Source organism: Cucurbita pepo, chromosome 7 (assembly GCF_057944985.1).
Source record: "Cucurbita pepo subsp. pepo isolate OVF chromosome 7, ASM5794498v1, whole genome shotgun sequence".
NCBI lineage: Eukaryota > Viridiplantae > Streptophyta > Magnoliopsida > Cucurbitales > Cucurbitaceae > Cucurbita > Cucurbita pepo.
The window spans coordinates 3,762,813-3,786,263 of record NC_141804.1 but is presented as its reverse complement, the minus strand read 5'-3'; the positions used below and the strand labels follow the sequence as shown (position 1 = coordinate 3,786,263).

General features: G+C 38.4%; 2 protein-coding genes across 2 annotated transcripts; one reads left to right on the top strand and one right to left on the bottom strand.

Annotated features, from left to right (window-relative positions):
* Positions 1–9,474: 9,474 nt before the first annotated feature.
* LOC111798473 (serine/threonine-protein kinase BSK1) lies at positions 9,475–15,604 on the top strand. The gene is made up of 9 exons (XM_023681643.2): positions 9,475–9,974; positions 10,067–10,202; positions 10,918–11,051; positions 11,229–11,334; positions 12,574–12,659; positions 12,735–12,923; positions 14,185–14,349; positions 14,426–14,539; positions 15,103–15,604. Exons 1-9 carry the CDS (start codon positions 9,663–9,665, stop codon positions 15,355–15,357), a joined length of 1,497 nt encoding a protein of 498 aa, XP_023537411.2. The 5' UTR covers positions 9,475–9,662; the 3' UTR covers positions 15,358–15,604.
* Positions 15,605–17,605: 2,001 nt separating this feature from the next.
* On the bottom strand, positions 17,606–19,627 carry LOC111798046 (uncharacterized). Its single transcript, XM_023680999.2, has 2 exons — positions 19,360–19,627; positions 17,606–17,983 (listed from the first exon to the last, which is right to left on the bottom strand). Exons 1-2 carry the CDS (start codon positions 19,470–19,472, stop codon positions 17,776–17,778), a joined length of 321 nt encoding a protein of 106 aa, XP_023536767.1. The 5' UTR covers positions 19,473–19,627; the 3' UTR covers positions 17,606–17,775.
* Between the last annotated feature and the right edge of the window lie 3,824 nt (positions 19,628–23,451).

The following is a 23,451-nucleotide window of genomic DNA, read 5'->3' as shown; positions in this document are numbered from 1 at the left end:
CATACAAACGTCTGAGGACCATCTCCAGTTTCATCACTTGGTGGATCAAGGTACTGTTAGGATCGCACAACAACGCACACGCTCGATCTAGATGATCACAAAGAAAAGGATAGAGAGAATTGCAAGGAGAACTCTGACTAAAAGGATTTTTTATTGATGACTTCAGGCATGTACAACAAGAGAGTACAGAGAATAGAAAGTACATTTCAAAGCTTTACTGGACGGGATATATATATGGTTCAGTCTACTAAATATAGCTTTACCAGATTTAACCATCTACTATATATAGCTATGTACCATACATAGCTTTACCGGATATAGCTTTACCATATATGGCTTTACCAAATATAGCTTTACCGGATATAGCCATTGACCAAGCTATAAATACAGGGAGCAGACTCCATAACTCAACAATTCTCCCACTTGGAGACTGATCCTACACCATACCCATTAGGGCTTTGCATAGCTTTAATTTTCCAACATCAACACATTTTGTCAACATGTCTGCTGGATTCTTTGCACCCTCTATCTTCTCCAAACACATATCGCCTTCTTCCACTAACCTGCGAGTGAAATGGTACCGTCTTCTAATGTGTTTTGTCCTTGAATGATAGACTGGGTTTTTCACCAACTGTATGGCACTCTGACTATCTGTATAAAGGATCTTCTTGCACTGCTTCCGGCCTAATTCTTCTAGATAGTCTGTCATCCATATCATCTCCTTTCCAGCTTCAGCTATGGCCACGTACTCAGCTTCAGTAGATGAAAGAGCAACGCATTTCTGAAGCTTGGACATCCAACTCACTGCTGTTCCATCTATAGTGTAGATATACCCAGATGTGCTCTTGCTGGAGTCTACATCTCCACTCAGATCAGCATCCACAAAACCTTGCAGAACTACTTTGCCATTGCCATAACAAAGTGTAGTATTGGATGTACCTCTCAGATATCTCAGAAGCCACTTCACAGCTTCCCAATGTTCCTTCCCTGGATTTGCCATGTACTTGCTAACAACTCCCACTGCATGTGTTATGTCAGGTCTAGTGCAGACCATAGCATACATCAAACTCCCAACTGCAGAAGCGTACGGAACTGATGTCATGTGCTCACGTTCCTCAACTGTCTTGGGAGATTGCCCCTTTGACAATTTAATATGATTTGCCAAGGGGGTAGTCCTGGGTTTAGCGTTATTCATCTTGAATTTGGACAACACCTTCTCAATGTACTGCTCTTGGGATAGATTTAATGTGCCAGCAGATCTATCTCGAGAAATCCTCATCCCAAGGATCTGCTTCGCTGCACCTAAATCTTTCATCTCAAATACTGAAGACAAGCTTGCCTTCAGGTGGTTTATCTCCCTCATACTTGATCCAGAAATTAGTATATCATCCACATACAGGAGTAGAAATACATAAGAATCAGTGTATTTCTTGAGGTAGCAACACTGATCCTTTTCACTTCTGTGGAAACCACTCTTGCTCATGAAGGAGTCAAACTTCTTGTACCATTGTCTCGGTGCTTGTTTCAGTCCATACAAGCTCTTATTGAGCTTACACACCATGTGTTCCTTGCTTGGAGCTGCAAATCCTTCGGGTTGTTGCATATAGATCTCCTCATCTAGATCTCCATGTAAAAATGCCGTTTTTACATCCATTTGCTCAAGGTGCAAATTCTCCGATGCAACAATACTCAGTAGAATTCGGATAGTAGTTAATTTCACAACTGGAGAAAAGATCTCAGCATAATCATGCCTTTTCTTTGTGAATATCCTTTAACTACTAACCGAGCCTTAAACCTCCTTCTGCCATCTGGTTCAACCTTGATTTTGAACACCCATTTGTTCAACAGGGCTCTCTTTCCTGTAGGCAGCTCAGTCAGCACCCACGTATTATTCCTTTCAAGTGAGCTCATCTCATCATCCATGGCTTGCTCCCACTTAGTTGAATCTTCCACTTGTAGGGCCTCATCAAAGGACTCTGGTTCTCCTTCGTCAGTCAGCAACAGATAGTGTAATGAGGTTGAATATCTGTCTGGTGCTCTGGTAGTTCTGGATGATCTTCTCAACACCTGTTCAGGTGCAACTTGCTCCACGTCTGGTTCTTCAGCAATAGGATCAGCCACGTCTGGTTCTTCAGCAATAGGATCAGGAGTTTCTTGAGCTTCTGTTGTACCATCACTGTGTGAATTTTCTTGCCACTCAAATTCAACTCCCACTTGCTTCGTAGTCTCAGAGTTTATCTTCTCTCTGTCCTTGTACATGACATTTTCATCAAAGGTCACATCACAGTGTCTTAGGATCTTCATATTTTTCTCATCCCAAAACCTATACCCGAACATGTCAGAGCCATAGCCTATGAAGTAGCATTTCACAGCCTTAGCATCAAGCTTATCTCTCTTCTCTGGATCAACATGAACATACGCAGTACAGCCAAAGGTTCTCAAGTGAGAGTACTTGAGTTCTTTTCCTGTCCATACTTCTTCGGGCAATTTGAACTTCAAGGGTACTGACGGCCCTCTATTAATCAAATATGCTGCTGTGTTCACAGCATCAGCCCAGAATGTCTTTGGCAATCCAGAATGAATCCTCATGCTTCTTGCTCGCTCATTCAAGGTTCTGTTCATCCTTTCTGCAATACCATTTTGTCTTGCCTTACCGGGAATTGTTCTTATTAATCTAATTCCCTCAGCTCCACAAAATGTTATAAACTCTGATTTGTTGTACTCTCCTCCATTGTCAGACCTCAGGCATTTGATCTTCAAGCCGGTCTGATTTTCAACTTCAGCTTTCCACTTCTTGAAGGTGGTAAACACATCTGACTTGTGTTTTAGAAAGTAAACCCATACCTTCCTGCTGAAGTCATCGATGAAGGTGACGTAGTACCTTGATCCACCAAGTGATGAAACTGGAGATGGTCCCCAGACGTCTGTATGGACCATTTCCAACCGCACTTTCTTCGGTTCTCTGGCAGCCTTTGTGAAACTAACTCGTTTCTGTTTGTCCATAACGCAGCTCTCACAAAGACCCATATCAACAGATTTTAAGCCTTCTAAAGCTCCTTTCGCAGTCAGCATCTTCATTCCTTTGACGCTCATATGTCCAAGTCTATTGTGCCATAGACTTGAATTGGAAGCACTCTCAGCAGCAGCAGTCATGTTTATACACTCTGCAGTAGTGTATAAGGTTCCGGATTTTGTGCCACGCGCAACAACCATGACGCCCTTCACAATCTTCCAGGAACTCTTTCCAAACTCTGCTGCATAGCCTGTGCTATCCAACTGACCAATAGAGATCAGGTTCTTCTTGAGACCAGGAATGTATCTGACATCTTGTAATGTCCATTGATTTCCTGCTGAAGTTTGTATGGAGACATCTCCCTTTCCTTCAATCTCCAAGGTTTTATTGTCGGCAAGATACACCTTCCCGAAATTTCCTGATTTAAAATTTCGAAACAATTCCTTACTTGGAAACGAATGGAACGATGCACCTGAATCCAAAATCCAGGATTCAGCTGGGCTATCCACACTAAGGATTAAAACGTCCTCAGCATCTTCTGTTGTGTATATAGAATCATCATCATCTTCAGATTTATGATTCTGCTTCTTCTTTAGCTTTGTACAATCTGTCCGAAAGTGTCCTTTTCCCCCACAGCTCCAACACGTTACATTGGGTTTATTTGGAGATTTTCCCCGGTTCTTTGATTTTGAACGCCCATGTTTGTTTGAGCTCTTTGATTTGCTTCTTCCCCTTCGATCAACACTGAGAGCATTGCCTGATGAATCTCCAGTTTCCCATTTGCGAATACTTTCGCTGAGAACTACATCTCGAATTTCATCAAACTTCAGTTTATCAGATCCTCGGGAACTGCTGATTGCGGCAACAACAGTATCCCATGACTCGGGTAAGGATGACATCAAAATCAACGCTTTAATTTCATCTTCGAAATTAATTTCCACCGAACCCAGTTGACTTATGATCATATTGAATTCATTTATATGATCCGCAACACGTCCACCTTCAGACATCTGTAGATTTTACAATCTACGCATCAAATACACCTTGTTCATAGCCGACGGTTTTTCATACATATTTGACAGCGCCTTCATCAGATCTGACGTTGTCTTCTCCTTGATGATGTTAAACGCCACGTTTCTGGATAGCGTCAACCGGATCATCCCTAAGGCTTGTCGATCCTTGAGCTTCTACTGTTCCGTGGTCATGGTATCCAGCTTCACTCCCAACAGAGGTTCGTGAAGATCTTTCTGGTACAGATAATCTTCAATCTGCATCTTCCAGAAACCGAAATCGGATCCATCGAACTTCTCAATTCCAATCTTTGAACTTTCCATCTTCACAGATCGTGGTGAATTTTGCCTTACTCTGATACCAGTTGTTAGGATCGCACAACAACGCACACGCTCGATCTAGATGATCACAAAGAGAAGGATAGAGAGAATTGCAAGGAGAATCTGGCTAAAAGGATTTTGTATTGATGACTTCAGGTATGTACAACAAGAGAGAGTACAAAGAATAGAAAAAAGTACCTTTCAAAGCTTTACTAGACGGGATATATATATGGTTCAGTCTACTAAATATAGCTTTACCAGATTTAACCATCTACTATATATAGCTATGTACCATATATAGCTTTGCCGGATATAGCTTCACCATATATGGCTTTACCAAATATAGCTTTACCGGATATAGCCATTGACCAAGCTATAAATACAGGGAGCAGACTCCATAACTCAACAGGTACTACGTCACCTTCATCGATGACTTCAGCAGGAAGGTATATGTTTACTTTCTGAAACACAAGTCAGATGTGTTTACCACCTTCAAGAAGTGGAAAGCTGAAGTTGAAAATCAGACCGGCTTGAAGATCAAATGCCTGAGGTCTGACAATAGAGGAGAGTACAACAAATCAGAGTTTATAACATTTTGTGCAGCTGAGGGAATTAGATTAATAAGAACAATTCCCGGTAAGGCAAGACAAAATGGTATTGCAGAAAGGATGAACAGAACCTTGAATGAGCGAGCAAGAAGCATGAGGATTCATTCTGGATTGCCAAAGACATTCTAGGCTGATGCTGTGAACACAGCAGCATATTTGATTAATAGAGGGCCGTCAGTACCCTTGAAGTTCAAATTGCCCGAAGAAGTCTCAAGTACTCTCACTTGAGAACCTTTGGCTGTACTGCGTATGTTCATGTTGATCCAGAGAAGAGAGATAAGCTTGATGCTAAGGCTGTGAAATGCTACTTCATAGGCTATGGCTCTGACACGTTCGGGTCTAGGTTTTGGGATGAGAAAAATATGAAGATCCTAAGACACTGTGATGTGACCTTTGATGAAAATGTCATGTACAAGGACAGAGAGAAGATAAACTCTGAGACTACGAAGCAAGTCGGAGTTGAATTTGAGTGGCAAGAAAATTCACACAGTGATGGTACAACAGAAGCTCAAGAAACTCCTGATCCTATTGCTGAAGAACCAGACGTGGCTGATCCTATTGCTGAAGAACCAAACGTGGAGCAAGTTGCACCTGAGCAGGTGTTGAGAAGATCATCCAGAACTACCAGAGCACCAGATAGATATTCAACCTCATTACATTATCTGTTGCTGACTGACGAAGGAGAACCAGAGTCCTTTGATGAGGCCCTACAAGTGGAAGATTCAACTAAGTGGGAGCAAGCCATGGATGATGAGATGAGCTCACTTGAAAGGAATAATACGTGGGTGCTGACTGAGTTGCCTACAGGAAAGAGAGCTCTGTTGAACAAATGGGTGTTCAAAATCAAGGTTGAACCAGATGGCAGAAGGAGGTTTAAGGCTCGGTTAGTAGTTAAAAGATATTCACAAAGAAAAGGCATGATTATGCTGAGATCTTTTCTCTAGTTGTGAAATTAACTACTATCCGAATTCTACTAAGTATTGTTGCAACGGAGAATTTGCACCTTGAGCCAATGGATGTAAAAACGGCATTTTTACATGGAGATCTAGATGAGGAGATCTATATGCAACAACCCGAAGGATTTGCAGCTCCAAGCAAGGAGCACATGGTGTGTAAGCTCAATAAGAGCTTGTATGGACTGAAACAAGCACCGAGACAATGGTACAAGAAGTTTGACTCCTTCATGAGCAAGAGTGGTTTCCACAGAAGTGAAAAGGATCAGTGTTGCTACCTCAAGAAATACACTGATTCTTATGTATTTCTACTCCTGTATGTGGATGATATACTAATTGCTGGATCAAGTATGAGGGAGATAAACCACCTGAAGGCAAGCTTGTCTTCAGTATTTGAGATGAAAGATTTAGGTGCAGCGAAGCAGATCCTTGGGATGAGGATTTCTCGAGATAGATCTGCTGGCACATTAAATCTATCCCAAGAGCAGTACATTGAGAAGGTGTTGTCCAAATTCAAGATGAATAACGCTAAACCCAGGACTACCCCCTTGGCAAATCATATTAAATTGTCAAAGGGGCAATCTCCCAAGACAGTTGAGGAACGTGAGCACATGACATCAGTTCCGTACGCTTCTGCAGTTGGGAGTTTGATGTATGCTATGGTCTGCACTAGACCTGACATAACACATGCAGTGGGAGTTGTTAGCAAGTACATGGCAAATCCAGGGAAGGAACATTGGGAAGCTGTGAAGTGGCTTCTGAGATATCTGAGAGGTACATCCAATACTACACTTTGTTATGGCAATGGCAAAGTAGTTCTGCAAGGTTTTGTGGATGCTGATCTGAGTGGAGATGTAGACTCCAGCAAGAGCACATCTGGGTATATCTACACTATAGATGGAACAGCAGTGAGTTGGATGTCCAAGCTTCAGAAATGCGTTGCTCTTTCATCTACTGAAGCTGAGTACGTGGCCATAGCTGAAGCTGGAAAGGAGATGATATGGATGACAGACTATCTAGAAGAATTAGGCCGGAAGCAGTGCAAGAAGATCCTTTATACAGATAGTCAGAGTGCCATACAGTTGGTGAAAAACCCAGTCTATCATTCAAGGACAAAACACATTAGAAGACGGTACCATTTCACTCGCAGGTTAGTGGAAGAAGGCGATATGTGTTTGGAGAAGATAGAGGGTGCAAAGAATCCAGCAGACATGTTGACAAAATGTGTTGATGTTGGAAAATTAAAGCTATGCAAAGCCCTAATGGGTATGGTGTAGGATCAGTCTCCAAGTGGGAGAATTGTTGAGTTATGGAGTCTGCTCCCTGTATTTATAGCTTGGTCAATGGCTATATCCGGTAAAGCTATATTTGGTAAAGCCATATATGGTAAAGCTATATCCGGTAAAGCTATGTATGGTACATAGCTATATATAGTAGATGGTTAAATCTGGTAAAGCTATATTTAGTAGACTGAACCATATATATATCCCGTCCAGTAAAGCTTTGAAATGTACTTTCTATTCTCTGTACTCTCTTGTTGTACATGCCTGAAGTCATCAATAAAAAATCCTTTTAGTCAGAGTTCTCCTTGCAATTCTCTCTATCCTTTTCTTTGTGATCATCTAGATCGAGCGTGTGCGTTGTTGTGCGATCCTAACACTGCACCCTTAGCTCGGTTTTGGTTCCCCACCCTCTCATGGTGAGGTTTAAGTATGATGCTTAGATTTGTCACTTCAGCCCTCATCGCTCCAAGGGATGCTCTCAAATCCTCAGACATTTCAGAGACCATCTAACCGATCGCTTGTTGGGAATTGTCGAAGTCCTCAATGTGTTCTTCCATCCGGACAACAGAGCCCGTCGAGCTATCCCGATGTTTGAAGTCACAAATAGTTGTCTTTATCTTCGAGGGCCTCAACCCTAACTATTAATTCACGGACAAGCATTGCCTCAAGGAAACTTGCCATCTCATCGATCCTGTCAACTTTATTGACAATCTCATCGATCCTGTCAACTTTATTGACAATCTCATTTATGCGAGACTCCAAAAGCCACATTGCAACAGAAACTTCACTCAGATAGAGTAACTGATCTTCGTTCTTTACTAATTAGTCAACCTGGGATTTTGTCCAGTTGTTTTGCAATGGACATGTTTTTGTACTACGATTCAAGGAGTCAACTCGGTTCTAATACTAGTGGTCACAATTGCACTCTTATGGCAGTGGGACAATGATTGTGCCACACTTGTTCTAACCCAACACGTATAGAAGTCAGACTTTGTGGACAACTTTGACGTAAGATTGAGCATCGAGTCAGGTTTGAGAGAAATATTTAAAAAAACCCTAGCGAGGAGATGTGTTGAAATAATTTGAAAAAAATTAATGTTATGAGCTAAAAGAAAACAAGCAACAACCACGATTGAAAACATATAACTCCGATGAGAAAAATTGACAACTAGTCACATCCCCTATAGTACATTTTGAGACATTTTAGCTTTAACAAGTGTAGACATGATTTTGGTGATTGATCATACACCCCCACATTGACACACCAAGAATTGTAAAGACCTATCTAGCAGGGAAGCAAGTAAAATTAGATTGGAACGGGCATCCGGCCATGGACAACACATCCTGGACAAACATGACCAGGACATCCGTCACGTGGCCACATGCTACATGTCTTCGACAAGCATGATGGTGACATAGAGCTTGCGTAGAACAATACTATGCATCCAAACCCACCAAAAATAAAATTAGTTCTCAAAACTATAGACATAATTTTAGGTTCCATTAAATATAAAACCATAGTTGCATGTGGTTGCATTTCACTACCCTAGCAGTGATCCATGTACGAATTAACCATTACTAATAATTTTTTAGGTAAAGACAAATAATCCATATACAGATGAAGACAAATAATCCATGTACAGATGATGACTCCTATCGAAGAGGCCATAAATAACTTATAATTTATTTTGCAAGACATAATTCTTTAATACACAAAAATATAAAGTTCATCATAGTTTTAAAAAATTATAATAAATAAGAAGCTTTATTCAATTTTTATTTTTGGTTTTGAAAATTATGTTTCTTTTATTGTTAAATTCTAAAAATGATTTGAATTCTTAATTAAAATTAAAAAAATAAAAAATTTGAAAAATATATTTTTTTTGCTAGGTATAAAAATTCATGGTTAAGATTTAATTTTTAAAAATAGAAAAATAAAAACTATAAAAATAAACAAAATGCATTAACAGACAACACAAAGGCTATAGCATTATTATTGGATATAATTATTTATAGTTATATTTATTTATTCCAAAATTACGTGGAAAATATAATTAAAAAAAAAAAAAAAAAAAAAAAAAAAGCCAGACGGGAAAAGAGAAATCGTAGGTCGTGAAAGTACAGCGCGAGAAAGAAAAACCGAAAAGAGACGTTAGTGAAATTACAAAATTACCCCTTTACTCTCCAAAAAGGACAACGCAATGTGAGGAGGAAGCGGAGAGAAAGACAAAGGTCTTGTCAGTACTCAGCCATGGAAAATAAGCCCCCCCCCCCCCCCCCAAAAAAAAAAAAAAAAAAAAAAAAAAAAAAAATTAATACAGCAAGGAGAGCTGTCCCCATGAGAACATCGAGAAGAGGAAAGATTAAATCATGGCTTCTGGGATTCTCTGATTTGTTCTGCAGCTTTTCTGTATGAGTTTTTTGAAGTAAAAACAGAGCTGGTGGAGGTGGGTGGGGGACTGAGTGCTGGAGTTATGGGTTGTTGTGGATCGTCCTTACAGAGAGCTCAAAATCATATCCCTTACGCACAAAACAGTTTCCAATCTCATCCTTCTAATGGCCCTTCCGATCCTGCCGGCGGCGGCATCCCTGCTTTCTCCGAGTTCTCCTTCGCCGACCTCAAGGCTGCTACCAATAACTTCAGCTCCGATTACATCGTCTCCGAGAGCGGCGAGAAAGCCCCTAATGTCGTTTACAAAGGTCGCCTTCAAAATCAGAACAACCGCCGTTGGATCGCGGTTAAGAAGTTCACTAAGTTGGCTTGGCCCGACCCCAAGCAGTTCGCTGTACTTCCTTCTTGATTACATTGGGGGTTTGAATTCCGATATGGGTTTTATTCGATTGTTGATTAATTTGTGTTTTTGGTTGTGTTCTTCAGGAGGAAGCATCTGGGGTCGGTAAATTGAGGCATAAAAGATTGGCTAATCTTATTGGGTATTGCTGTGAAGGCGATGAGAGGCTTCTTGTTGCGGAGTTTATGCCCAATGACACCCTCGCCAAGCATCTCTTCCACTGTATGGTTATTGATTGATGTTGGGATAATGAGTTTTTTTCAGCTCGACCTTTCTTGTTCTTTATTTGGTCATGGTGATTATTTCTATTTATGGGTTTGTCTCTTTTGGAGTTTTGGGCATATAGTGATGTGTTTGTTGAGGATGGTTGAGAGGGAGTCCCAAGTTGGCTAATTTAGGGAATGATCATGAGTTTATAAGTAAGGAGTACATCTCCATTGGTATGAGAGACCTTTTGGGGAAGCCCAAAGCAGAGCCACGAGTGTTTATGCTCAAAGTGGACAATATCATACCATTGTGGAGATTCGCGATTCCTAACATGGTATTCGAGCCATGCTCTTAACGTAGCCATGCCAATAGAATCCTCAAATGTTGTGGACCTCGAAGGTATAGTCAAAAGTGACTCAAGTGTCGAAAAAAGGGTGTACACCCTTTGTTCGAGGACTCCAAAGAAGGAGTCGAGCTTCAATTAAGGGGAGGCTGTTCAAGGGGGCTACATAGGCCTCAGGGGAGGTTTTATAGTGTACTTTGTTCGAGGGGAGGACATGATTCCTAAGAGTCTTATCCTATCATCAATGAGATGTTAAAGGCATCGATGATGATACTCATGTTTTGGATTTAAAATATTTGCCAATTTCTCTTGGAAATCTCCAATTTAGTGCTATTTCTTTGAACAATTTGCTCTAATATGGCAAGAAACTGTTTGTTTACTTGACAGGGGAGAATCAAACCATAGAATGGGCTATGAGATTAAGAGTTGCTTTATATATTGCTGAGGCATTAGATTATTGTAGCTCTCTGGAACTTCCATTATACCACGACTTGAATGCATATAGAGTACTATTTGATGAGGTGCTGTCACCATTTCTCTTACCTATATATATATATGCTATTGGAATTTATATGATATGCTTCATTTTCTATTGGCTTTCTAATATTTTATTTTGGTGATCTTGGTTAGATTCTCTCATTTGGGAATCCTTTGTGTGTCTGAGAGCAATGTGGTAATTTGTGGATGGTTTTTGACAGAATGGTGACCCTCGACTTTCTTGTTTTGGGTTGATGAAAAACAGCAGGGATGGTAAAAGTTATAGCACCAATCTTGCGTATACTCCACCTGAATATTTAAGAAATGGTATTTGATCTTCTTCTACTGTACTTAAATTGTTCGTTTAAGTGTTTTTGTTTGTAAAAGTGCACGCCCACCGCTAGTAGATATTGTTCTCTTTGGGCTTTCCCGTACGGGCTTCCCCTCAAGGTTTTTAAAACGCGTATGGTAGGGAGAGGTTCCACAACCTTGTTTCATTCTTCTCCCCAACCGATGTGGGATCTCACAATCCACCGTCTTTGGGGCCTAGCGTCCTTGCTAGTACATAGTCTCATGTCCACCTCCTTTGGGGCTCGGCCTCCTCGCTGGCACATCGTTGGAGGCACATCGCTGGAGTTTGGCTTTGATGCCATTTGTAATAGTCCTTTCGAGATGCCCCTCAAGATTTTGAAACACGTATACTAAGGAGAGGTTAAGATTTTGAAACACGTATACTAGGGAGAGGTTTCCATAGCTTTAATAAAGGGTGTTTCGTTCTCCTCCCCAACCGATGTGGGATCTCACAATCCACCCCCTTTGGGGCCCAACGTTCTCGCTGACACTCGTTCCTTTCTCCAATCGGTGTGACCCACCAAATCCACCCCCCTTCGGGACCTAGCGTCCTTGCTGGCACATCGCCTCATGTCCACCCCCTTCGGGGATCAACCTCCTACCGCTAGGAGATATTGTCCTCTTTGGGCTTTCCCTTTCGGGCTTCTCCGCAAGATTTTGAAACGCGTCTGCTAGGGAGAGGTTTCCATAGCCTTAATAAAGGGTGTTTCATTCTTCTCCCCAACCGATGTGGGATCTCACAATCCACCCCCTTTGTGGCCCAGCGTCCTCACTGGCACTCGTTCCTTTCTCCAATAAATATAGGACCCCCCACCAAATCCACCCTGCTTTGGACCCAGCGTCCTTGTTGGCACCACCTCATGTCCACCCCTTTCGAGGATCAGCCTCCTCGCTGGCACATCGCTGGAGTCTGGCTCTGATACCATTTGTAACCGTCCAAGCCCACCGCTAGCAGATATTGTCCTCTTCGGGCTTTCCCTTTCGGGTTTCCCCTCAAGATTTTGCAACGCGTCTACTAGGGAGAGGTTTCCAGACCCGTATAAAGGGTGTTTCATTCTCCTCTCCAACGTGGGATCTCATATTTTTTTTGTTTGACAATTTTGTAATTTTATGGGTCCTCTTTAACCTAAATTAGTGATCTCTTGTTTGACAAAGTTGGTAATGGGTGTAGCGTTGACAAATCTATACCATTTGTTCTTATTTCTTCGGTTATAGGGAGAGTGACTGCAGAAAGTGTTATTTTTAGCTTTGGAACTGTCCTTTTGGATCTACTAAGTGGGAAGCACATCCCTCCTAGTCATGTAAGTGTTGCATTTGGATTTAGGATAAACTTTAGGATCATATCTTGAGTTTAATATGTATATTGGCATGTGCAGGCACTCGATATGATACGAGGCAAAAATATTCTTCTCTTAATGGATTCACATTTGGAGGGTAATTTTTCAACTGCAGAGGCAACTGTGGTTTTTGATCTTGCTTCACAATGTTTACAATATGAGCCTCGAGATCGACCAAATACGAAGGGTCTTGTTGCAGCCCTTGCCCCGTTACAGAATAAGTCGGATGTAAGCAACCATGATATTAGCTTGCATTGATATGAATTGGTTCATTACTTAAAAAGACCACTAAAAATCCAATGCTTTGTAGTGAGTTCAAGCTATAGTGTTGTGGTATTAATCAAGGTGCTAATATGTTTCTTTATCAACTTCTTAGCTAGAATGTTGGTTTGGTGAGTGTTCATTTATCCCCGCCCATTCTTTAAACCTCTTTGGTTTTACGGCCTTATTCTCCCTTAAAGTACTCCTACATTGACCAACGACTTGTTAGAAATTACGACTCTCTACAATGGTATGATATTGTCCACTTTGAGCATAAATTCTTGTGGTTTTGCTTTTGGTTGTATTCCTTATAAACTCATGATCAACCTTTAATTAACCGATGTCGGATCCCTCTCCCAACAATCCTCCCCTCGAACAAAGTACACCATAGAGCCTCCCCTGAGGCCTATGGAACCCTCGAACAACCTTCCCATAATCGAGGCTCGACTCCTTCTCTGGAGCTCTTGAACAAAATACACCATTTGTTTGACACTTGGTCACTTTTTATTACACTTTCGAGGCTCACAACTTTTTTGTTCGACATTTGAAGATTCTATTGACATAGCTAGGTTAAGGGCATGACTATGATACAAGGTTAGGAACCACGACTCTCCACAATGGTATGATATTGTCTACTTTGAGCATAAACTCTCGTGGTTTTGCTTCAAAAGCCCTTAAACCAATGAAGATGTAAGCCCTCGTACCAATGAAGATGTATTCCTTACTTATAAACCCATGATCAACCCCTTAATTAACCGATGTGAGACTCCTCTCCCAACAATCCTCCCCTCAAACAAAGTGCACCATAGAGCCTCCCCTGACGCTTATGAAACCCTCGAACAACCTTCCCTAAATCGAGGCTCGACTCCTTCTCTAGAGCCTTGAACAAAATACACCATTTGTTCGACACTTGAGTCACTTTTTACTACACTTTCGAGTCTCACGACTTCTTTGTTCGACATTTGAGGATTCTATTGACATAGATAAGTTAAGGGCATGACTATGATACCATGTTAGAAACCACGACTCTCCATAATGGTATGGTATTGTCCACTTTGAGCATAAACTCTTGTGGCTTTACTTTTGGTTTCTCCAAAGGGCCTCATATCAAAGGAGATGTATTCCTTACTTATAAACCCATGATCAACTCCTTAATTAGCCGGTGTGACTCCTCTCCCAACAATCCTCAACATGCCCTAACCTGAAATGACATGTCCTGAAATTGCAGGTTCCATCTTATGTGATGCTAGGAATTCCAAAGCACGAGGAAGCTCCTCCAACTCCACAACATCCTCTCACTCCAATGGGCGATGCTTGTTCCAGAATGGATCTCACTGCTATCCATCAGATATTGGTAATGACACACTACAAAGATGATGAAGGATCAAATGAGGTAAAACCATTGTCCTCTCTTTATAAATGTTCCTATTTGCTGTATGGTGTGTTAAATTTCTAGAACTCTTTTCCAGTTGTCTTTCCAAGAATGGACTCAACAAATGAGAGACATGTTGGAGGCTAGGAAGCGAGGGGACTTGGCATTTCATGACAAAGATTTTAAAACAGCTATTGACTGTTATTCTCAGGTATGCATTTTACTTAGACTGATTATCTCACATCGGTTCGAGAGGGGAACGAATGATTCATTATAAGGGTGTAGAAACCTCTCCCTAATAGACGTGTTTTAAAACCTTGAGGAAGTCTAGAGGGAAAAGTCCAAAGAGGACAATATCTGCCGGTGGTGGGCTTAGCTGTTACAGATTTCCTCTCTTTCAACTGGTATCATATCACCTTTGTTTAGGACAGGTGGGATTTTAGCATCAGCTGGTTTGAGTAGTTGCTCTCGGCTGCGTGTTATGTATGGTATAGGACTAGCATGCTTCTGTTGGGAATTACGGATCTCCACGGTGGTATGATATTGTCCACTTTGAGAATAAACTCTCATACCTTTGCTTTGGGCTTTCCCAAAAGGCCTCGTATCAATGGAGATGTATTCCTTACTTATAAACCTACGATCATTCTCTAAATTAGGCCAATGTGGGACTCCTTCCCAACAATCCTCAACAGCTTCAACGTGTCGCTCTGTCGATTATTGAATTTATTCTCCCTCATAAGTAATCATGACGAACAATATGCTTTCAATCTGCAGTTCATAGATGTTGGCACCATGGTTTCTCCCACTGTTTACGCACGAAGAAGTCTGTGTTATCTTCTTTCCGACCAACCAGATGCTGCTCTTCGAGATGCCATGCAAGCGCAATGTGTTTATCCCGATTGGTCCACGTCATTTTACATGCAGGCTGTTGCACTAGCCAAGCTAGATATGCACAAGGACGCAGCTGACATGTTGAACGAGGCTGCTGCATTGGAAGAGAAAAGGCAAAAAGGTGGACGGGGATCTTGAGAACCAACCCCTGTAAGTGCCCTTCCTGCATTGTTCCTAGTTGTTCATTTGTTGTTCATAGTTTTGAAACAGGAACATAAAACGGAAATTTACTAAATCTTCTCATGAAATCGAACCTGTAACATAGTGAGGAACTTGTGTCTTCTTCATAATGGTGTTTTTTTCACCTTGAAAATTGGGAAATAATTTATTGGTTCTATCCATGTATAAGCTTAATACAACATATTTAGATTGTTGAGTGAGCTAATTGTGTCACGAAGAAAATCAGCTTTTGTTATTATCTATGAGATCTAACATCGATTGGAGAGAGGAACGAGTGTCAACGAGGAGAACAAATCATTCTTTATAAGGGTATGGAAACCTCTCTTTAGCGGACGCGTTTTAAAAACCTTGAAGGGTACTCTAGAAGGGAAAACCCAGAGAGAATAATATCTACTAGCAGTGAGTTTGAGCTATTATATTATCATTTATGACTAGTGTAGTAAGCTTAGTCAATAGAAAAGGAAAATCTATACCACCTATTGACTTGTATATACATTCTCTTGCATATATTACATTCTTGTTGTGATTGAAAACTCTGCTCTTCTGCTCAACCGTGTCGTTTTGATCAAGTGAAGTTCATCCCTCGAGCAACTTTGTTTTCTTTGTAGTAGGGAGATTGTTTTGCCTGTTCGTGCTATGATCATACTTTTTTTTCATAGTTTCTTTCAAGCAAAATGTGTTTTCTGTACTAGAGGAATTTTGTTTTGCGTTTCTATGTTCGAATTGTGCTTGTTCGCTTAATCGAGATTACTTGGCTAACAAAGTTATTATGCTAAACCCAAGGTTAAATTGTGTTTTTAACTCCTAACACCATTCTCTATCAATACCAAGGAGATTGAATAGAAATCAATATCTTCTATGTTCCAAACACCCTTTCACTGATGTCAATTCATAAATTCTTTGTTGTTGTTTATCAGTTCTAAAGAATCCTATGATACTACTGAAGCACATAATTCAAAGAGAAGTGCTCATAGATGATAAGAGTTTTGCACTCAAAATTTGTACATGCCATCGAGTGAATAGAAGAGATTATATCTAACATCTTTCAATGTCTCCATGAACATTGACAGAAGACTATATTATGACACAATTTTCAATGCACACAAATAGCTAATTAAACTCAACAATATATATATATAGTCTAATATAATTTTCAAGTAAGCAAATGGGTAATTATTATAATTGACATGCACACAAGTATGTAATTAGTGCAATTCTCGTGCAAATAAGTAAAGAGTGGTCTTCTTTTCTAGTGGATGTCGAATTTGTTGCCCCCTTTTGACTAGGAAGGGGTCGGGCACAAGAGCTACATTGCTCATGGGGATTATGCCATCATATTGTGATTTTATTTGGGGTAATTTGTGCATGAAAATTGACCAACTTTAAGCATATTTAGGTCCTTTGATTTTGTGATATTTTGTAGTAAATTTATGCACGTCTAATCCTAACACGAGTTACGTATTGAGTATTTTCAACTCGTACTAATCTATGAATTTTTCTAGAAATGGTTGAGTTTACGACTTCCATACATATAAAAACGAGCATGACTCAATTTAGGGTTTGAGAAAGTCGGGTTGCTATATTAATTTAATTTTAAATTTAAATTATTTTTACAAATCATTTGTTTATATAATTTAAAACCATGAGTTATTGTCCCCCAATTTTATAGGCTTTGGAAATTAAATTAATTTGATCATATCATCTTCTGATTCCATAAAAGATCCTTGATTTTGAGTGAGAGGCAATTTAGTTCATTATAAATTCTGTTCAAAATTAGTAATAGATCATTTTTCCAACACAAAAAAACATGTTTGCAGATCATCATAACCAAAAGTAAATTTGTTGAAACAAATTTAGAAGCAACTTTTGTAAAAAAGAAAAAATCTTAAATTTTCTCTCAGAAATTGTGCCTTTTCCAAGCTGAGACCTGAATTTTTCTCTACTCTATTCATTTACCCAAAGCCTTCCATCATTTTGAACATTACATCAAAAGAAAACACTATTTCCAAGCAAAGTAAGCATATCTCCATTTTCATTTCCTTACATTCATCATTTACACATTCCCTAGCAGTTGCAACCCTCAGCAAAATCCACAAACTATAATAATATGTTACTATCATAACAGGAAAGCCATGAAGAAGAAGAAGAAGAAGAAGAAGAAGAAGAAGAAGAAGAAGAAGAAGAAGAAGAAGAAGAGCCAAACTCCTAAACAACTCACTCATATCTCATTTCATTTTTCAAACAATCTGCTTTCCTGCTCATTACAGATCCCAATATAACAAATTTAGGACCAAATCTAACTTTTGTGAACATAATTTGGGACATTCGGAAAGAACATATAAAAGTTTTGTATGTCTCTGCACTGTTGTTACCTTTTCACATCGACAATGGAAGAAGCATCCTTCTTTTCTTCTTCCTAGCCAATCTCACTTGCTTGGTAACTTTCATGCATATAAGTAACAGCATCGTAATGCACACTAAAATAGAAGCCAATTGCATATGTCGAAAATATAAAGACACTGCCGAAAAGACCAAGAACGCTAGAATAATGAGTTCCCATATTACAAAAATGACAACATCTACCCTGCATAAACAAATAGACGAACCAAAATGCATATCATCAGAAATGACAAATCGTGCGTACATAATAAACCACAATTAGGATCTAATTCATGTTCGTTCTAATAGGAGAGTAAATCCCAACATAACATACATAAACCAAACAATACAAAAGTTGTAATGGTCACTCACACAGACCACCCCTGTGGATATCTATTTGAATAGATTGTACATAAGATGAAAAGATACATCAGTTGGTATGAGTGAAAATTCTTCTTAATCAATCACCAACTAACTCAAAGAAAAACTGCAAATTAAGTCCAATTTCATGCACTGACATAACATTTTCTTTACGAACTTAGATCAAATATATCAAGATTTTTATGGTGTTGGATTACGAACTTGGATCAATTAACAATGTCCAAAGAAAATACCAAGAGTTTGTCTACAAATTTTCACTAGACAAATTAGCAATAATGTACAAGAAAACGTATATCCAAGATCATGAAATTTGAAACCTAGAACTTTACTCCCGAGAGATAGATAATTGGATGCTAAAACTAAGATACAATAGATTTTTTTTTAGGAACCAGAAATCCTAATAGAAGAATCTGAGAACTTTGGCCCAATTTTTAACATTTCTTCATCATGAACAACGCAATTAGCAATCAATGCAAGATATAAAGACAGAGCTCTGTCAAAAGAAACTCATAGTCATAATGTTAATTATTTCGGAAGTCAGGAGTATCTGTCAATATCCAGTTACATAACATGAACTTCTGATTTGATGCTAAGCTAGGAGTACAAGAAATTCACAGGCTATGGCTGAAGGCACTCATGACCAAGCTCACGAAAAATTAATTACTTGCATAAAGGAACTTCAATTGAACAATTACCATAGCACATCGTTGGACAAAGCAATTATCTTGACATCCAGAGGATGACATGATGCATCTTGTCATGAAATTTATCTATGAGAATCCCATTTCACGTACCGAATTCCACATGAACACTATTATTCCCTAAAATTACTGCCCAGAACAAACGAAACCAACATTTCCAAAGCGATCTTACAAAATTCCAAAGCTTATCGAGAGAAGAAACCACCATAAATTCATACAAAATAAAAGAAATTGGGGACAGAATTTGCCAACGTCTGCAATGATCCCAAATCCCATCATGAATTCAGCGTTTAAAGAACAAAACCCTATTTCATCAAACATAAACGGCCCAATTCAAAGCAAAACAAAACCAACGCCATAAATTCAGAATCCCAAGAATCAAAATCTCAGAATCAGAAACATAGGTATAAACGAAAGAATTACGAATCTGGGAGACAAGGAAATCGAAAGCAGAAACGAAAGGGGGGGATTGAAATTAACGGATTGGGGCTGGAAATACCTGGAAGAAGTAATGTTGGAGGCAGATGAAAATAAGGAGACGGAAGCCCACTCGTGCTTCGATCGAATCTGGTATTCTCTCAACTGCTCAACCAGATTCGACCGAGTAATCATGGCAGCGCCCCGAGACCTTGTTTCCTTCGCCTCAGGGGAGGTAGGGCGACGGTGGAGATCGGAGGATTTGAAACAGTGAGAGACGAAGTGAAGGAGGAATTGAGAAATGGAATTGAGAGAAAGAGAGAGAGCAGGAGCGTTGAATTCGGTCCTTCTCTTATTTGTTGTTCTTCCCCTAATTTACATTTCCATTATTTCCTCTATTTTTTCCCCCTTAAATTTGGACTCAAGCCACGTGTCTATTTCAATATTTTTTCCAAATGTTCTTCGTGTTCTTCATCTAGATCGAGGGTGTGAGTTGTGTGGTCTTAACAATTAGTACAAGAGCTAGGAGAGATTTACCACGATCTCTGAAGATAAAAAGTTCAAAGATCAAGATTGAAAAGTTCGATGGATTTGGTTTTGATTTCTAGAAGATGTAGATTGATTGACGATTATTTTTACTAGAAAGATTTTCACGAACCTTTGTCTAAGGTGAAGCCAGATTCCATATCTATGGAGCGATGGAAGCTCAAGGACTGACAGGCTCTAGGGTTGATTTGATTGAGGTTGTTCCAAAAAAATGACATTCAACATCGTCAAGTAGAAGAAAACATTAGATCTGTTGAAGGCATTGCCAAAAAAAAAAAAAAAAAAAAAAAAAAAAAAAAAATGGCGAAGATGGTTCAATTTACAGATTTTTGAAGGTGGATCCATTGTGAGTCATATAAATGAATTGAGTTTTGTGGAAATCAATTTCGAAGATTAAATTAAAGAGTTGATTTTGATGTCATCTTTACCGAAGTCTTGGAATATTGTTATTGTTGCGATCAATCATTTTCGGGGACTTGAGAAACTTAAATTTGTTGAAATTTGAGATGTAGTTGTCAGTGTAAGTAGATACAAATGGAAAATTGAAGAATCATCGAGCAGTACTCTTCGTGTTGATCGAAGGGGAAGAAATAAATTGAAGGGTCCAAACAAACGTGATTAATCAAAATAAAATAAAAATAAAAATAAAATCTCTAAACAGACCAAATGCAACGTGTTGGAATTGCGGAGAAAAAGATACTTCCGTACATATGGCATAAAACCCAAATAAGAAATAGAATCACTAATCTAAAGATAATAATGATTCCGTAAATTCAAGAAAAGATATTAGGACGCTCTAATTCTTAGGTGAACGACTCAGTTGAATTCTCGATTCTTGATTCAGATGTATGTTTTCATTCTACTCTGAGTAAGACATGGTTTCAAAATTTTAAATTTGAAAATTTTAGGAAGATGCATCTTGCTGACAATACGCCTCGGAAATTGAAGAATTAAGAAGGCTAAACCTTTGTTAGTCAATTGGACAACTTAGGTTACACAGTAGAGTTCATGGAAGATTGTGAAGGGTGCTACCGTGGTAGTACATGACACAAAATCTAGAACCTTATACACCACTGTAAGGTATATAAACATGACTGTTGTTGATGAAAGTGCTTCTAGTTCAAGTCTATAACACAATAAACTTAGAAGTATGAGTGTTAAAGAGCGAAGATGTTGGTTGTGAAGGAGCTTTATAGGGTCTTAAATCTGTTAATATAGGTTTTTGTGAGAGTTGTGTTATGGAAAAATAGAAACGAGTTAGCTTCACAAAAGTTGATGGAGAATCAAAGAAAGCACGATTAGAATTGGTTCATACAAATGTTTGTGAACCATTTTCAGGTTCATAACTTGGTGGATCCAAGTTCTAGTCACTTTTATTGATGATTTAACCCGAGTTTAATTCTTAAAACACAAGTTAGATGTATTTTCCACGCTTAAGAGATGAAAAATTAATGTTGAAAATCAGACTGATTTGAAGATCAGTCTTTTAGGGAATTAGATTAATAAGAACAGTTTCTAGTAATACAAGACAAAATGGTATTGCTGGGAATAGAACCTTGAATGAGAAGTCAAAGAGTATGAAGATCCACTTTGGAGTATCAAAGACATTCTGAACTAATGTTGGGAATACAACAACTTACTTGATCAATAGAGAGGTATCCGTACCCTTTGGGTTCAAGATGCTAGAAGAGGTATGGACAGAAGAAAAAAAAAAAAAAAAAAAAGAAAACTCAGTACTCTCACTTGATAACTTTTGGTTGCACTGCAGATCACAGATTAGGTATTCACCTTCATTACATTATAATATATGTTGTTGACTGATACAGGTAACTAAAGTTCTTTTATCAAGGGCGTGAATTGTGTGATCCTAATAATATTAACACATTATAATTTTATTAAAAAAACGTCATAAAATGTTTTCATAATAACGTACATACGTTATACCTTCATACTCTATTATAATATCCTCTATTGTAACATCTCATATTTTTAATAATGTTGGCTTTCAAGGCCTAAGAAAAACGCTATAAATGATCTAAGATAACATTTTCATTAGCTATTGTATATATTATTTTTTTATAGTATATACACAGACCATATGCTAGTAAAACTAATTAAAACATAGCAACATGCAACCGATTTTAATGATGTATTACAAATATTCTATCGGTATAAAATGAAATTATATTCAAACAAATGTGAACAGGTATAGTTAATTATTTTGACTCGTTCCAAATATAAATAAAATCTAAACTATAAAGTATTGTATACATTATTTTGGTTTTTGAAAAATTTAATTATTTTCTTAGTTTTTATTTTTTTTTTATTAAATATTTAATTTTTTTTAGTTAAATACCAAAAACAAAAATAAGATTTTAAAACCATAGATAAGCCTAATTATGTAAGAAGTAGATTAAAAAAAAAATAAAAGGTAAGAATAAAAAGTCAACACATTTTATATTTATTGTCAAGTCAATGTTAAATTTACTCTCTCTCATATCTACCTTTGACTTTATCATACCTAATATTTAATAATTTAAGATTTCGGGGTCAAAGTAAACATAGTTCATTAGTCAATGCATTTCTTATTTTATTGAGGATTTCTCGTGTTATTCGAAGAAAAAAAAGAAACATTTCTATTGTATACTTTTTACCTCGTTTATTCCTTTTTGTTACTTTACATAGCCTCCTTTAAGCGACGTTGTTCTATGGTCCACAACATGACTAGTATTGTTCGAAATTTTTGTATAAGGATTCATGCCAAAGATTCAGTGTTTAATATGAAATTTCTCCGAGTAAACATACTTAAATTTGAAATTTCTATGATTGAGTCACTAAAAAAATGAAGGTGCACGTTGACATAAGCATACTAAAAAATGAAGGTGCAGGTTCGTATGCCCGGGCCTGATTACGGGCTAGTGCATGCTCGCACTGCCAAAAACCATAGAGAGAAAGAAGCCCGCATAATATCATGACATGCATAACATCGTAGTAAACACATCCATATTAATCATAACGGAGAAGTATCCCGTTACAATTGACATAAAAAATGCATGAGGTTCCACAGTTTCAAATCATGGTATATATTTATGATGCAAATCATAACTCCATTCTTTTCGTAGCATAGCATTCTTATAAAACATGCATACATATACTAGACATGTCTTTTATAGTTAACATACATGGCTTATCAATGTCTTATACGCATAGAGTGAACACGCTAACATAATATACATGACATGATATGTGGAGGTGCATGCATCATATAACATTGATATCACAACATAGTTTCATAATACAACATAATCACACATAACATCATAGCATCACAAAAATGACACGTTTAGGGGTCACAAGATACATGTCATTCATATAGCATACAAGTCATCCAACCATACCCATGTGAATCCGACAGTAGAACCACTTACTTAGTTGTCCTATGCCAAAGTCATTATGCTTCATTGATGCTAGCTAAAAGTTGCTATCCGAAATCTAGTTCCACCTAAAGTGTCCTACCATCATAATTTAGAATTCTATTATGGAAATTGGCTAAACAGTAGTCATACTAACTTTAAACACAACCGAAAGTGACAAAAACAACTCTTAAAGAGTCGAAAATGGTTAGAAA

Excerpts from the sequence above, each read along its gene's own strand:
- LOC111798473 (XM_023681643.2), top strand. The coding sequence starts at position 9,663 with ATGGGTTGTTGTGGATCGTCCTTACAGAGAGCTCAAAATCATATCCCT. Across the intron at positions 10,203-10,917 it reads CGCCAAGCATCTCTTCCACT|GGGAGAATCAAACCATAGAA; the intron begins GTATGGTTATTG and ends TTTACTTGACAG. Across the intron at positions 12,924-14,184 it reads CGTTACAGAATAAGTCGGAT|GTTCCATCTTATGTGATGCT; the intron begins GTAAGCAACCAT and ends CTGAAATTGCAG.
- LOC111798046 (XM_023680999.2), bottom strand. The coding sequence starts at position 19,472 with ATGATTACTCGGTCGAATCTGGTTGAGCAGTTGAGAGAATACCAGATT. Across the intron at positions 17,984-19,359 it reads TCCAACATTACTTCTTCCAG|GGTAGATGTTGTCATTTTTG; the intron begins GTATTTCCAGCC and ends TTGTTTATGCAG.